The sequence below is a fragment of the Tursiops truncatus genome, chromosome X, assembly GCF_011762595.2.
Source record: "Tursiops truncatus isolate mTurTru1 chromosome X, mTurTru1.mat.Y, whole genome shotgun sequence".
Taxonomy (NCBI): domain Eukaryota; kingdom Metazoa; phylum Chordata; class Mammalia; order Artiodactyla; family Delphinidae; genus Tursiops; species Tursiops truncatus.
This window is the reverse complement of record NC_047055.1, coordinates 72,655,542-72,673,567: the sequence shown is the minus strand read 5'-3', so window position 1 is coordinate 72,673,567 and position 18,026 is coordinate 72,655,542. Positions and strand designations below refer to the sequence as shown.

Genomic DNA, 18,026 nt, shown 5'->3' with positions numbered 1-18,026 from the left:
TATCAAACAGCAAAAATCTCCCAGAGGTCTCCGTCTCAACACCAACACCCAGCTTCACTCAATGACCAGCAAGCTACAGTGCAGGATACCCAATGCCAAACAATTAGCAAGACAGGAACACAGCCCTATCCATTAGCAGAGAGGCTGCCTAAAATCATAATAGGTCCACAGACACCCCAAAACACACAAGCAGAAGTGGACCTGCCCACCAGAAAGACAAGATCCAGCCTCATCCACCAGAACACAGGCACTAGTTCCCTACACCAGGAAGCCTACAAAACCCACTGAAACAGCTTTACCCACTGAGGACAGACAACAGAAATAACGGGAACTACAAAGATGCAGCCTGCAAAAAGGAGACCACAAACACAGTAAGATAAGCAAAATGAGAAAACAGAAAAACACACAGCAGATGAAGGAGCAAGGAAAAACCCACCAGACCTAACAAATGAAGAGGAAATAGGCAGTCTACCTGAAAAAAAATTCAGAATAATGATAGTAAAGATGATCCAAAATCTTGGAAATAGAATAGAGAAAATGCAAGAAACATTTAACAAGGATGTAGAAGAACTAAAGAGGAAACAAGCAATGATGAACAACACAATAAATGAAATTAAAAATACTCTAGAAGGGATCAATAGCAGAATAACTGAGGCAGAAGAACGGATAAGTGACCTGGAAGATAAAAGAGTGTAAATAACTATTGCAGAGCTGAGTAAAGAAAAAAGAATGAAAAGAACTGAGGACAGTCTCAGAGACACCTGGGACATATGAAACACACCAACATTCGAATTATAGGCGTCCCAGAAGAAGAAGAGAAAAAGAAAGGGGCTGAGAAAATATTTGAAGAAATTATAGTTGAAAACTTCCCTAATATGGGAAAGGAAATAGTTAATCAAGTCCAGGAAGCACAGAGAGTCCCATACAGGATAAATCCAAGGAGAAATACGCCAAGACACATATTAATCAAACTGTCAAAAATTAAATACAAAGAAAGCATATTAAAAGCAGCAAGGGAAAAACAACAAATAACACACAAGGGAATCCCCATAAGGTTAACAGCTGAACTTTCGGCAGAAACTCTGCAAGCCAGAAGGGAGTGGCAGGACATATTTAAAGTGATGAAGGAGAAAAACATACAACTAAGATTACTCTACCCACCAAAGATCTCATTCAGATTTGATGGAGAAATTAAAAGCTTTACAGACAAGCAAAACCTGAGAGAATTCAGCAACATAAAACCAGCTTTACAACAAATGCTAAAGGAACTTCTCTAGGCAAGAAACACAGGAGAAAGAAAATACCTACAATAACAAACCCAAAACAATTAAGAATATAGGAATAGGAACATACATATCAATAATTACCTTAAATGTAAATGGATTAAACGCTCCCACCAAAAGACACAGACTGGCTGAATGGATACAAAAACAAGACCCATATATATGCCTCTCCTATGTTCTATAGGAGACCCACTTCAGACCTAAGGACACACAGAGGGTGAAATTGAGGGGATGGAAAAAGATATTCCATGCAAATGGAAATCAAAAGAAAGCTGCAGTAACAATTCTCATATCAGACAAAATAGACTTTAAAATAAAGACTATTACAAGAGACAAAGAAGGACACTACATAATGATCAAGGGATAAAACCAAGAAGAAGATATCACAATTGTAAATATTTATGCACCCAACATAGGAGCACCTCAGTACATAAGGCAAATACTAACAGCCATGAAAGGGGAAATCGACAGTAACACAATCATAGTAGGGGACCTTAACACCCCACATTCACCAATGGACGGATCATCCAAAATGAAATCAAATAAGGAAAAACAAGCTGTAAATGATTAAACAAGATGGACTTAATTGATATTTGTCAGACACTCCATCCAAAAACAACAGAATACACATTTTTCTCAAGTGCTCAGGGAACATTCTCCAGGTTAGATCATATCTTGGGTCACAAATCAGGTCTTGGTAAATTTAAGAAAATTGAAATCATATCAATTATCTTTTCTGACCACAATGCTATGAGATTAGATATCAATTACAGGAAAAGATCTGTAAAAAATACAAACACATGGAGGCTAAACAATACACTACTTAATAACCAAGTGATCACTGAAGAAATCAAAAAATACCTAGAAACAAATGACAATGGAGACACGATGATCCAAAACATATGGGATGCAGCAAAAACAGTTCAAAGAGGGAAGTTTATAGAAATAAAATCCTACCGCAAGAAACAGGAAACAGCTCAAATAAACAACCTAACTTTGCACCTAAAGCAATTAGAGAAAGAAAAACAAAAAAAACCCCAAAGTTAGCAGAAGGAAAGAAATCATAAAGATCAGATCAGAAATACATGAAGGAACCGATAGCAAAGATCAATGAAACTAAAACCTGGTTCTTTGAGAAAATAAACAAAATTGATAAACCATTAGCCAGACTTATCAAAAAAAAAAGGGAGAAGACTCAAATCAATAGAATTAGAAATGAAAAAGAAGTAACAACTGACACTGCAGAAATACAAAGAATCATGAAAGATTACTCCAGCAACTCTATGCCAATAAAATGGACAACCTGGAAGAAATGGAAAAATTCTTAGAAATGCACCACCTGCCGAGACTTAACCAGGAAGAAACAGAAAATACGAACAGACCAATCACAAGCACTGAAATTGCAACCATGATTAAAAATCTTCCAACAAACAAAAGCCCAGGATCAGATGGCTTCACAGGCAAATTCTATCAAACATTTAGAGAACAGATAAGACCTATCCTGCTCAAACTCTTCCAAAATATAGCAGAGGGAAGAACACTCCCAAAATCATTCTACGAGGCCACCATCACCCTGATACCAAAACCAGACAAAGATGTCACAAAGAAAGAAAACTACAGGCCAATATCACTGATGAATATAGATGCAAAAATCCTCAACAAAATACTAGCAAACAGAATCCAACAGCACATTAAAAGGATCATACACCATGAGAAAGTGGGGTTTCATCCAGGAATGCAAGGATTCTTCAATATACGCAAATCAATCAACGTGATATACCACATTAACAAATTGAAGAAGAAAAACCATGTGATCCTCTCAACAGATGCAGAGAAAGCTTTCGACAAAATTCAACACCCATTTTTGATAAAAACCCTGCAGAAAGTGGGCATAGAGGGAACTTACCTCAACATAATAAAGGCCACATATGACAAACCCACAGTCAACATCATCCTCAATGGTGAAAAGCCGAAACCATTTCCAATAAGATAATGAACAAGACAAGGTTGCCCACTCTCACATTCTTATTCAACATAGCTTTGGAAGTTTTAGCTACAACAATCCGAGAAGTAAAAGAAATAAAAGGAATCCAAATCAAAAGAGAAGAATTAAAGATGTCACTGTTTGCAGATGACATGATACTATACATAGAGAATCGTAAAGGAGCTACCAGAAAACTACTAGATCTAATCAATGAATTTGGTAAAGTAGCAGGATACAAAATTAATGCACAGAAATCTCTGGCATTCCTATACACTAATGATGAAAAATCTGAAAGTGAAATTAAGAAAACACTCCCATTTACCATTTCAAAAAAGAATAAGATATCTAGGAATAAACTTACCTAAGGAGACAAAAGACCTGTATGCAGAAAATTATAAGACACTGCTGAAAAAAATTAAAGTTGATACAACTAGATGCAGAGATATACCATGTTCTTGGACTGGAAGAATCAACATTGTGAAAATGACTCTACTACCCAAAGCAATCTACAGATTCAATGCAATCCCTATCAAACTACCACTGGCATTTTTCACAGAACTAGAAGCAAATATTTCACTATTTTCATGGAAACACAAAAGACCCCTAATAGCCAAAGCAATCTTGAGAACGAAAAATGGAGCTGGAGGAATCAGGCTCCCTGACTTCAGACTATACTACAAAGCTACAGTAATCAAGGCAGTATGGGACTGGCACAAAAACAGAAATATAGATCAATGGAACAGGATAGAAAGCCCAGAGATAAACCCACACACATATAGTCACCTTATCTTTGATAAAGGAGGCAAGAATATACAGCGTAGAAAAGACAACCTCTTCAATAAGTGGTGCTGGGCAAACTGGACATGTAAAAGAATGAAATTAGAACACTCCCTAACACCATACATAAAAATAAACTCAAAATGGATTGAAGACCTAAATGTAAGGCCAGACACCATCAAACTCTTAGAAGAAAACATAGGCAAAACACTCTATGACATAAATCACAGCAAGATCCTTTTTGACCCACCTCCTAGAGAAATGGAAATAAAAACAAAAATAAACAAATGGGACCTAATGAAACTTCAAAGCTTTTGCACAGCAAAGGAAACCATAAACAAGACCAAAAGAAAACCCTCAGAATGGGAGAAAGTATTTGCTAATGAAGCAACTGACAAAGGATTAATATCCACAATTTACAAACAGCTCATACAGCTGAATAACAAAAAACAAACAATCCAATCCAAAATGGGCAGAAGACCTAAATAGACATTTCTCCAAAGAAAATATACAGATTGCCAGCAACACATGAAAGAATGCTCAGCATCATTAATCATTAGAGAAATGTGAATCAAAACTACAATGAGATATCATCTCACACCAGTCAGAATGGCCATCACCAAAAAATCTAGAAACAATAAATGCTGGAGAGGGTGTGGAGAAAAGGGAACATTCTTACACTGTTGGTTGGAATGTAAATAGATACAGCCACTATGGAGAACAGTATGGAAGTTCCTTGAAAATGTAAAAATAGAACTACCATATGACCTAGCAATCCCACTACTGGGCATACACCCTGAGAAATCCATAATTCAAAGAGAGTCATGTACCTAAATGTTCATTGCAGCTCTATTTACAACAGCCAGGACATGGAATTAACCTAAGTGTCCATCAACAGATGAATGAATAAAGATGTGGCTCATATATACAATGGAATATTACTCATCCATAAAAAGAAATGAAATTGAGTTATTTGTAGTGAGGTGGATGAACCTAGAGTCTGTCATAGAGTGAAGTAAGTGAGAAAGAGAAAACAAATACCTTATGCTAACACATATATATGGTGTCTAAGAAAAAAAATGTCACAAAGAACCTAGGGGTAAGATGGGAATAAGGACACAGACCTACTAGAGAATGGACTTGAGGATAAGAGGAGGGGGAGGGGTAAGATGTGACAAAGTGAGTGAGTGACATGGACATATATACACTACCAAACATAAAATAGATAGCTAGTGGGAAGCAGCTGCATAGCACAGGGAGATCAGCTCGGTGCTTTGTGACCACCTAGAGGGGTGGGATAGGGAGTGTGGAAGGGAGGGAGACACAAGAGGGAAGAGATTGGCTTCCCTGGTGGAGCAGTGGTTGAGAATCTGCCTGCTAATGCAGGTGACACGGGTTCGAGCCCTGGTTTTGGAAGATTCCCACATGCCACGGAGCAACTAGACCCGTGAGCTCAACTACTGAGCCTGCACGTCTGGAGCCTGTGCTTTGCAACCTTAGAGGCCACGATAGTGAAGAGGCCCATGCACCACGATGAAGAGTGGCCCCCGCTTGCCACAACTAGAGAAAGCCCTCGCACAGAAACGAAGACCCAACACAGCCAAAAATAAATAAATAAAAGATAACTATTAAAAAAAAAGGAAGAGATATGGGAACATATGTATATGTATAACTGATTCACTTTTTTATAAAGCAGAAATTAACACACCATTGTAAAACAATTATGCTCCAATATAGATGTTAAAAAAAATAGAAACCGTGTCAAATATTCTTTTTTTTTTTCTTGCGGTACAGAGGCCTCTCACTGCTGTGGCCTCTCCCGCCGCAGAGCACAGGCTCTGGACTCACAGGCTCAGCGGCCATGGCCCACGGGCCCAGCCGCTCTGCGGCATGTGGGATCCTCCCTGACCGGGGCATGAACCCGCGTCCACTGCTTCAGCAGGCGGACTCTCAACCACTGCGCCACCAGAGAAGCCCAATATCAAATATTCTTAATAACATTAATAGCCACATACTGTTGCATGATATTGCAGAAGGAGCATTGGAGTCAGATTCAGGTTTTAATACAAACTGCCATTTATTACTTGTGTAACCTTGGCGGTTACTTAACCTCTGAACTTGAGTTGGCTCACCTGCAAGTTAAATCATATATGCAAAGTACTTGGCACAAAATAGATTACAAATGTTAATTTCATTTCATTCATCTGAAGCCAGAAAACTTAAATCCTCACTTTGCTACATATTACCTATATCAAGTGTTCGCAAGGAAGTCATTTAACCTTGCCGAGCTCTAGTTTTCTCATCTGTAAAATAAAGTTGCTATGAAGATTATATAGAACTGTATATTGAAATGTACCTCTAGATAGTCTGCTAAGCAATGTCTGCATACAGGGCAGTTTTAAAGAAAGAGAAAGAAAATATACCAGTCTTACCTCATTGCCACATTACTTCCATCTATGACAACTGGTCTCAAATTGTCACTGTTGTCTATTTCATCTTCAAGAGACAGTTCAGGGCTTGCAACTTCTCTGGAGCTGGGACCCCGAGGCACTAACAAACTCAAGTTGACTTGCCCTTCCAAATCACCTTTGTTTCCAAGTCTGACAAGTTCTGCCAGTACATCATTAATAAGCGATTCTGGACCCAGCTTATTCAGTACTAATTGAATCTGTTCCTCTGCATAGCCCAGCTTTAAAGCAAAATCCATCTTGGTTTGGTATTCTTTTTCCAAGTCAAGCTTCCCATCCTGTAGAATGCTACTCTGGGAGAAGCTTGGATGATCTAGGCAGGGTGATCTACAAAGCTGGCGGTGTGGCTTAGAGGGAATATCCTTTTTCTTCAACTGAACATCTCCAGGTTGGCAGCTGTTGTCATTACTGCTGCTTTTAAGGCTCATCTGTTCAGGGTCACTCTCAGAGTTCAACTCTTCAGAATCAGCATTATGCTGCTCTGTGTTCTCTTGCTTAGGCTGCTGCTTCTCTTCCTTGGAGGCATTCTTCTTCATTTTTGGTGTTTCCACTGCAGCTGTGGCCGTCATCCCGTTTAGTGGGCAATCTGAGGTCTAATCAGCTCTTTTTCTTTTTAGCCTTCTTGGAATCCATGTACATTGGCCTCCCTTTGTGTAAAATGGGGTGGTAGTGATGGCACAAGGGTTTGCCTGTTTGGTTTGTTATGTTTAGATGTTACCAGTTCCTACAAATAAACACACATACCATAATCATGTTTAGTAAACTTATGAAAAAGTATTTTAGAACACAGTGTTTTCTTCCTAAGAAACTACAGTTGTCTGACATTATATTTTTCTGCTTATAATGATTGGACTCTTGAAATATTACCAAGCATCTTTTCAGACCACAATGATATGAGACTATAAAATTTACTACAACATAAACAACTAAAAGAAAATAATTGAACACATGGAGTCTAGACAGCATGTTACTAAATGACCAATAGGTCATTGAAGAAATCAAACAGAAAATAAAAAATATTTTGAGATAAAAATGTAAACACAATGATACAAATATCTATGGGACTGAAGCAAAGCAGTTGTAAGAGGGAAGTTTATAGTGATGCAAGCCTGCCTCAGGAAACAAGAAAAGTCTCAAGTAAAGAATCTAAACTAAAGGAACTAGAAAATTAAGAAGAAACAAAACCCAGAGTTAGTAGAAAGAAATGAATAATAAAGATTAGAGCAGAAATAAATGAAATACAGACTAAAAAGCAATGGAAAAATCAATGAAAGTAAGGCCTGGTTCTTTGAAAAGATATACAAAATTGATAAAACTTTAGCCAGACTCATCAAACAAAAGAGACAGGGAGGGCCTAAATAAATAAAATCAGAAGTGAAAAAGATGTTACAACTGACAGCACAGAAATACAAAGAATTATAAGAAATTTCTACAAAAAATTATATGCCAAAAAGTGGACAACCTGAAAGAAATGGATAAATTCCTAGAAACACAGTTTCTCAAGACTGAATCAGGAATAAATAAAAATATGAACAGACCAATTGCCAGTAATGAAATTAAATCTGTAATTAAAAACCTCCTATCAAACAAAAGTCCAGCATAAGATGGCTTCACAGGTAAACATTTTTAAAAGAGTTACTGCCTCTCCTTCTCAGACTATTCCAGAAAGTTGAAGAGGAGGGAATGTTTTCAATGCTGCTTCCAAGCCAGCATTACCCTGATAACAAAACTAGACAAAGACAACATAAAAAAGAAAATTACAGGCCAAAATCACTGATAAACATAAATGCAAAAACACTCAACAAAATATTAGCAAACTAAATTCAACAGTAAGCTAAAAGGTTCACACACCATGATCCAGTGGGATGTATCCCAGGGATGCAAGGATTTTTCAATATCTGCAAATTAATCAATGTGATATACCACATTAACAAATTGAAGAATAAAAATCATATGATCACTTCAATTGATGCATAAAAAGCTTTTGACAAAATTTAACATCTGTTTATGATAAAAACTCTCCAGAAAGTGGGTATAGAGTTAAGATACCTCAACATAATAAAGGCCATATATACCCCAACAACCAACATTATACTCAATTGTGAAAACCAGAAAGCATTTCCTCTAAGATCAGGAACAAGACAAGTTGGCCTACTCTCACCACTTTTATTCAACACAGTATTGGAAGCTCTAGCCACAGCAATCATATAAGAAAAAGAAATAAAAGTAATCCAAATTGGAAAGAAAGAAGTAAAACCTCTTGCAGATGACATTATACTATATATAGAAACCCTGAAGACTCCACCAAAAAAGCTATTAGAACTGACAAATGAGATAAAGTTGCAGGATACAAAATTAATATACAGAAATCTCTAATGTTTCTATACACTAAAAACCATCTATCAGAAAGAGAAATTAACAAAACAATCCCATTTACAATTGCATCAAAAAGAATCAAATACCTAGAAATAAATTTAACCAGGGCAGTGAAAGACCTGTATTCTGAACAGGATAAGATACTGATGAAAGAAATTGAAAACAACACAAACAAATGAAAGATATACCTTGCTCATGGATTGGAAAAATTAATATTGTTAAAATTTCCATACTACACAAAGCAATCTACAGATTCAATGCAATCCCTATCAAAACATTAATGGTAGTTTTCACAGAACTAGAATAAATAATTCTAAAATTTATATGGAACCAAAAAAGGCACTGAATAGCCAAAGCAATTTTGAGAAAAAAGAACAAAGCTGGATGTATTATGCTCCTTGACTTAAAACTTTACTAAAAATTTATAGTAATTAAAATAGTGTGGTATTGGTACAAAAACAGACACATAGATCAATGGGAGAGAATAGAGAGCCAAAGAATAGACCGAAGTCTATTGGGTCAATTAATTTATGACAAAGGAGACAAGAATATACAATAGAGAAAAGACAGCCTCTTCAATAAATGGTGTTGGGAAAACTGGACACCTGCATGTAAAAGAATCAAACTGGACTAATTTCTTACACCATATACAAAAATAAATTCAAAATGGATTAAAGATTTAAGTGTAAGACTTGAAACCATAGAACACCTAGAAGAAAACATAAGCAGTATGCTTTTTGACAACAGTCTTAGCAACATTTTTTGGATCTGTGTCCTCAGGCAAGGGCAACAAAAGAAAAAAATAAACAAATGAGACTACATCAAACTAAAAAGTGCTTGCGCACTATCAACAAAAGAAAAGCAACCTACTGAATCAGAGAAGATATTTGCAAATGACATGTTAGATAAGGGCTTAATATTCAAAATATATAAAGAACTCATACAACTCAATAACAAAAAGCCCCAAACTTTCTGATTAAAAACTGGTCAGAGATATGAAAAGATCCCTAACTTCATTAATCATCAACAAAATGCATCAAAACCACAATATCACCTCACACCTATCACCTCACACCTATCAGGATGGCTATCATCAAAAAGACAACAACTAACTAGTGCTGGTGAGGATGTGAAGAAAAGGGAATACTCCTGCACTGTTGGTGAGAATGTAACTTGGCACAGCCAATATGGAAAATAGCATGGAGGTTCCCCAAAAAATTAAAAATAGAACTACCAGCATTTCCACTTCTGGATATTTACACAAAGTAAGCAAAAACACCAATTCAAAAAGATATATGCACCCTTATGTTCATTGCAACATTATTTACAGCAACCAAGCTATGAAAACAACTTAAGTGTCTATCAATAGATGAATGGATAAAAGAGATGTGAGATATATTTGTGTATACACACACACACACACACACACACACACAGAATATTATTCAGCTATAAAAATTAATGAAATCTTGCCTTTTGAGACAACATGAATGAACCTAGAAGGTATTATTTTTGTTGTTGTTTTTTGTTTGTTTTTAGTTTCCTGACCAGGTATCAAACCTGGGTCCTTGGCAGTGAAAGCATGGAGTCCTAACCACTGGACCTCCAGGGAATTCCTTAGAAGGTATTATGTTAAGTGAAATAAGTCAGACAAAGAAAGACAAATACTGTAAATTTCACTTATATGTGGGATCTAAAAAACAAATCAAATGGATAAACATAACAAAACAGAAACAGACCAATAGATACAGAGAACAAGCTCGTGGTTGCTGGTTGGGGCTGGGTGGTGAGGGTGAGGGGTTGGGTGAAATAGGTGAAGAGGATTAAGAAGTACAGACTTCCAATAATAAAATAAATGTCACAGGGATCCAATACACAGCATAAGGAATATATAGTCAATAATGTTGTAATAATTTTGTATGGTGACAGATGGTTATTAGAATTTTGGGGTGATAATTTTGTAATGTATTTAAATGTCAAATCATTACGTTGTAAACCTGAAGCTAACATAATATTGCACATCAACTATAATTCAATAAAAAATGATTGGACTCACATTAAAAAAATAGAGTCTCGAGAAGTCCGATGCCCTATCCATTGCACTACAGAGCCATCTAAGGGTCTCTAATTCTCTACTAAATCTAGACACAAAATTTTCAGTGATGGTCATAGTGGTTTAATTCCCCCACACACACAAAAGTCATATCTAAAGTTAACTGCTTATCACAAAAACGAAGGAAGAGAAACATGGCATTTCAACAGGGTGCAGAAACATACACATCTTTTAAGAACTCTTTTTTACTTTCTGCCAGGTAAATTCTCCGAATACCACACCATATTCTTCTAGCTAAAGCTGAACTCCACTCCTGAAGAGGACAACTTCTCCAGCATTACTTTTTGCAAAATATCAGGGTCCCCATCTACTGGGGAGACTGGTAAACCATTAAAATTGCTTTAAAGCAATTGAAGCTGGCTATAAGAGTCACGAATAGAGACGTGTGCTCCAGACAAGAAAAGAAGGTGTGTGCACACTCATGAATTGTATCTGCAGCCTCTTTTATCTACTGTAATTGTATTTGTTATATTGTAAAAAGGAGAAAATCAACTCAATTTGCATGAGAAACTAGAATATTTGAAAAGAACATTAATTACAGAAGAGAAATAGGGGCATTTTATTTCTAAACTCCTTTCACCTACATCATCTGTCCCCTCAGGTTTGAGTTCTAACCTGTCCAAGGTGTTTCCTTTACTTTGAGCCTCGGTTTCCTCATATATGAAATGAGGATACGGATAGTTACCTCACAGAACAAGGATTACATAAAATGAGTAAGGAGAGTGCTTAGAAAAGTGAACAGAACATAGTAGGCTCTCAATATATGTAAAGGGTACAACAGACACCACCAGAAGTTTGGTTTAAAAAAAGAGAAGATTGACAGTGAGGCAAGACTATAGACCTGTGAGCATTGATAAGCTCTTCAGATAGCAGCTGTGCTCACTAATCTAAAACCAGACTATCTATGTAATTAGTGTACTAGGGTTTTCCAGTTACACTTTAATTCTATTCATTTAAACAAGAAGAAAATTCATCAGTAGTTTTATCTAAGAATAATATAGATAACTGCATACTTATCTTAGGAAAGTCACGTTTGGAAACAACATATGCACACAGAATTGACATCTCAGACCTGACATTCAGGCAGCATATGACTTCTCTAATGATTATATCACCACTTGTTACTTCAAATTTTTCCCTTAATGAATAGACACATAGACACCCATTTCACTGTCACTTCTCCATTAATCTTTGTTATATAAATTTTAAATCCTATTTCCTTTATAAGTTCCATATTTACTACTGACTTACATTTTATTCTCTTGAAAATAATTTCTAGTGCACACAGGAAATTGAAAACTTTCCTCTTGCATTTATTCAAAGCTCCAAAGTCACTTAACAAGAACTGTTTATAAGACTAAATGTATATTTTCCTGGCAAATGACAGGTACCTGTAAAAGATAAGTTTGACTGCTCTTAGCTAGCAGACCAAATGTCTAGTTATTACTGTGAAAGTTTCTTACTCAATAACCTAAGATAGAAGATAAATAAATGACTTGGCAGACATAAACTTTGATTTACTTTTTAAAGGCTTAAGCAAGTTTTTAAGAGAAATGCTGGTTGTCTGTCCTAAAACCTACGTAGGTGTGTAAGTATCATGTGTTTTTGTGTGTTTGTTTTGTGTTGTTTTACAATGCAAACTTCTTGAGGCAAAGATAGCAGGAAAGTCTTTTCATTCAAAAGAACAATCGCTGAGTGCCAGAGACTGTGATAAGCCCTGGGTCTAGAAGGAGAGATCAGAACTGATCCTGTCCTCAAAGAACTCTCAAACTAATTTTAAAAATGACTAGAAATGGCCCTAGGGAATGCTGAAACACAATTCTATAGAGGGTGATCATATCAATTTTAGTTCAAGTGGGGACAATTTTGAGAATGAAGGATCATTACTAATAACTACGTCAGAACAATAGGCATGAACTGGGGAATTCCCAGGCAAATACGGATGCATGGTTGGTCCTTCAAGTTACTTGAAAATTTCCATTTACATACAGAAGAGGGAATGTTCGATTCTAACTGCAGGGTGGGAGATGAGGGTGGTGGTTGAAGGGATTATGAAGAATTCAAGAAAGATATAATATTTGGAGTAATTTTCTGACTAATTAATTAATTAACATCTACTTAGTGCTATGTACCAAGAGACATGTTATCTGGTAGGGTGTAAAAACAGACAAGGATTCTGATCTCATAGTGCTTATAGTGGTGGTGGTGGGAGTGGAGATAGACAATAATCAAATACTTATATAATTCATAATTATAACCTGTGACAAATGATTAACTGTTAAAAAGTATAGGGACAATATGAGTTGAGTCTTAAAGGAAAGAGTAACAATTTACTGGGTAGGAAAGAATTTTTAATGTTATAGATATATGAAGATTAATATGATATTGTGCCTTAATTAATGCCTCATGCTTAATATTACTGGTGAAGATGGCTAAAGGAAAATAGTTACTTTTACTGAAAAAGGAAGGTGACTGGGGGGAAAACTTTCAAAGACGATGTTCTAGCTGTTACTTACGACAGGTATTGTAAAGAGTTTTTATCTTTCATTTTTATTGATTTAAAAAATCACAAATACTGACATATTTTGGAAAATCACATTCATCAGAAGAAATTAAAGGACTGGATATAATTTGTTTTAAGAAGTTGAGAGATTTGTCATCAGTTGGCTGTGTGTTATAGGTACAGAGCTTGCCTATAATTTTCTTAAGAATATAATAAACAAATGATTGAAAACTTGCCTTTGAAGCTAAAAAAACAGAAAAACAAATGCAGGCAAAAGCTGTCAAGAGTGACAAGGAATTTCCACCAAGGGAAAAAGAATCTTCACCTTACCATTCAGTCTGCTCAGTCCACTTTCTTCCTCCACCCCTCCCCCATCCTTTTATTACAAAATATGATTCATTCATTTTGCATTTGCACAGAGTAATTTTCCAATATCAATCAGGTTCTACTACAAACCCCACTTCATCTTCTCCAAAATCTGCTAAACAACACCCTGTATGGAGACAGAAACATCTGACCATGTCTACTGAGCCAAAATCATTGGAAATGTTCAAAAAAGTCCAATAACCATGTAGAACAGAGCCATCAAGCAGTAGCCAAATCAAGAACAGAATAGTTAATTCTCAATTATCTACATGTGACTAAGCCACTTTCTTATTTGTAGAGCAGTTAAATCTCAAACTGTGATCTGGGAAGGCATGTTTCGAGAGATGCTTAGGGATACCTAATTAGACAGCTGCCCATTCCTTTCCCTTCTAGCAGGTTTTTCATAATAGGTATCCTCAAAGAAAATACCCATATCAAATACAGAAATACCCACAGGAATACAAATGATCATAAGAGATTACTATGAATAACTATATGCCAATAAAATGGACAACCTAGAAGAAATGGATAAATTCTTAGAAAGGTACAGTCTCCCAAGACTGAACCAGGAAGAAATAGAAAATATGAACAGACCAATTGCCAGTAATGAAATTGAATCAATAATCAAAAAACCTCCCAACCAATAAAAGTCCATGATCAGATGGCTTCACAGATGAATTCTACCAAACATTTAGAGAAGAGTTAACTCCTATCTTTCTCAAAGTATTCCAAAATTTACAGAGGAAAGAACACACCTGACCTCATTCTAAGAGGTCAGCATCATCCTGATACCAAAACCAGACAAAGACATCACAAAAAAAGAAAATTAGAGATCAATATCACTGATGAACATAGATGCAAAAATCCTCAACAAAATATTAGCAAACAAAATCCAGCAATACATTAAAAGTATCATACACCATGATCAAGTGGGATTTATACCAGGGATGCAAAGATTTTTCAATATCCAAAAATCAATCAATGTGATACACATCATTAACAAACTGAAGAATAAAAATCATATGATCATCTCAATAAATGCAGAAAATACTTTTGTTAAAATTTGATATCCATCTATGATAAAAACTCTCCAGAAAGTGGGAATAGATGGAACCTACCTCAACATAATAAAAGCCATATATGAAAAACCCACAGCTAATATCATACTCAACAGTGAAAAGCTGAAAGCATTTCCTTTAAGATGAGGAACAAGAAAAGGGTGCCTGCCTGCTCTCACCACTTTTATTTAACATATAATTGGAAGTCCTAGCCACAACAATCAGACAAGAAAAATAAATAAAAGGAATCCAAATTGGAAAGGAAGGAGTAAAACTGTTACTATTTTGAGATGCCCTGACACTGCACAAAGAAAATGTGCAGTGTCATTTTTATTATTATGAAACTTTATTATTATGAAACTTTTCTGGTGGCCCCAGTGATCTCCAAGAGGAAATTCAAAATGTATTTGGAGGAAAATGGGAGTAAGAGGGAAAGGGGGAGTGGAATGCTTGTAGAGGTTATTAGACTCTCATAAGTCTTAATTATCCTTATTTTAACCAACACACTATTTGTTTTCACTTTCTTTCTCAGACAGTTATGTACTGTTTTCTTTTCAACAGCTGCTCTGTTCTATCTCAGCCAAAGCTGCACTACTGTGGCCATTCAGGTTCATAAGAAAGAATTTTAAATATATTTTAGAGGCTTTCAGAATAGGAAATATTTAATGCAATATATGTTATAGTGAATAATATGTCAACCATTTTATGACATAGGCACTTTCCTGGTTGCTCCATGAGCATAGGGTGCTGTTGGTACTTGAACGTCTGAAGCAGGAGCAGCCTTCTATCATTTACTAGAGCTGTGTGACTTTAGGCAGTCATCTCACTTATTAGTCTGTTTTGTCCCCTGGAAAATGGGGATATTTTGATCTTTCTACTGAGAGGACCAGTGTGAGGATCAAAGAAGAAAATGGGGAAGGTATATTATAAAATAATATAAATGTAAGATATTGTTATTGTTGGTTATAAGAGAGAGGTGTGAACCACTTAATAATAAGCAGCAACAACTGTAGTAGAATGAGAGTCAGGAGACTTACATGCTAGTCCTAACTCTACCATGGCTAATTGTGTGATCTTGGACAAATTATATTACCTCTCTGAGCTGTAGTTTTCTCACCTGTGAAGTGAGAATGGTGATAGCACCTATTTCATAGGATTTTGTAAATATCAAATGAAAAACAGATATGAAAGCTGTTTATAAACTGTAAATTTCTATACCAGTTGTCCATATGACATATTTTCATATCTCCAGACTTGGTAGGTTGCTTCACCATCAACTATACTGTTGAAACATAATGTCAAAGTAGTATTTCTCTTGGGCTTACATTCCTCTCTTATCCATACATTTCCAGTAGGAGGATGTCCAAAATCTGCCCTTCCACATCATAAAATCACTGTTCCAATTTGGATCTTTGAAGATAGGAAGTTCTAATTTATCTCTTTCTCTCCCTTTCTCTCTCTCTTTTGCATACTATGTGCCCAGCACTACTCTAGATACTGAGGGTTCTAAAACAAATATGACACAGTCCCTATAAGATGTTCACATCCTAGTAGGTAAGACAAACATTTAAACTGTCACAGAATAATATACTCTCATAAGGTCGTTTATAAGTGCTAAGAGAAAACGAAGGAGGGAATAAGTAATTCTGCTACCTGAGGCAAGGGAAGTGAAATTGGAGCTGGCTTTGAGGGTTCATCAGGGAAAAGGTAAGGGAATTGTGGAAGACATGCTGGGCAGATGGAGTAACATTGAAAGGGCATGGAGGTATGAAAGACCACAGTGGAGTTAAGACTAGTGATTAATGCTCTTCACAGTCAGGATTCTCTCCCCTCTACTTCTTCCACTTCACTCCCTCCTTCGTTTGTTACAAGTCTGTCTCTCTCCCTCACTAGACTATGAGTTCCACTAAAGGCAAGAACGATTCACATTCATGTTTGTAGTTCCTCTTTTCCCAGTCCCAACACTGCATATTGCTATGTACATGGTAATTTTTCAATAAATACTTTATTAAATGCTTCATTTTTGTACTGTTGCAGCCTCTGACATACTATAGCATCCTGCAGCCAAGTTCACTTGATCAAAATTATAAAAAATATTTGACTTTGTATCAGTTATATACAGTCCTGACTTTCACCTTAATAATGGTGAGTTGGGTTAAAATGATTTCTTGTGAGTCACTTATTATCTAGTGGCAATTTGCTTAAAAAGCTGCCTGTAATTGACTTTGTATTTCAGTAAACATTAATACTAATTGTTTGGAAAGCACATTTTTTCACAGTAGAGATTAAAAATAGTGAAAACAATGTACAGCATAACTCTCCAAATGTCTAAAAGTCCATGTAATTACCTTTATGTCATGAGATTTTTTTTATTGGAGTATAGTTGCTTTAAAATATTGTGTTAGCTTAGTTATGGGTGATGTCAACAGGAATGGTAGAGACAGGAACTCCAAAAACCGCTTGTCTATAAAAGCAATGAGAACACAAACAAAACTTGTTAAAGTCAACATTTCCAGAATTCTGGAAATTAAACAAAGACTTGCAGTAATCTAGGGAGTGTTTGTTCTAAACCAAAACACAACAACAACAAACAACTGGCTGAACCATGGTAAGAACAGAAATTGTGGCATTTTAATTTACCCTATTCCCATCTCCTCTCCCAAGATCCATAGTGGCCTTGAAAGCCAACAGCCTCACAATCACACTAGTAATGAAATACAGCAACTTAGAAGCCAATATAGGGATCAGAATGCATTTAGAGCTGCTCCAAAGTACCATCCCCTTAGAATCATCATTATCTGATATGTCTAGCAGTTCCTTAGAATACTTGACTCATAGAGCTTGTCTTTATTTGTCCTGACTTAGTGCTTGGGCATGGTGAAAAGATTTTTCCCCAGGGAGTTTTATCAAAAATAATTAGAGGCTATTGTTTAGCATTGCAGCTGTCTTCAGTTGTAATAACATTTGGGGTAAAAAATAAGCTGACTAAAACTCTTAAACATAAAAACTGGAAACTAGATGTCCATAGGGGACAATGAAAAGCTCCCACATATTCCTGGGGGATCTGGAAGAACACATGTGTGTGCAGGGCTGTGCAT

General features: G+C 36.1%; 1 protein-coding gene across 1 annotated transcript in view; it reads right to left on the bottom strand.

Moving 5' to 3' along the window:
* ZC3H12B (zinc finger CCCH-type containing 12B) overlaps window positions 1-7,229 on the bottom strand; it is a 44,240-nt gene extending 37,011 nt beyond the window's left edge. The window contains exon 1 of the mRNA XM_019948890.3: window positions 6,477-7,229. Within this exon, the coding sequence (XP_019804449.1) occupies window positions 6,477-7,081 (605 nt within the window). The 5' untranslated portion in view covers window positions 7,082-7,229. The remainder of the gene's footprint in view (window positions 1-6,476) is intronic.
* Between the last annotated feature and the right edge of the window lie 10,797 nt (window positions 7,230-18,026).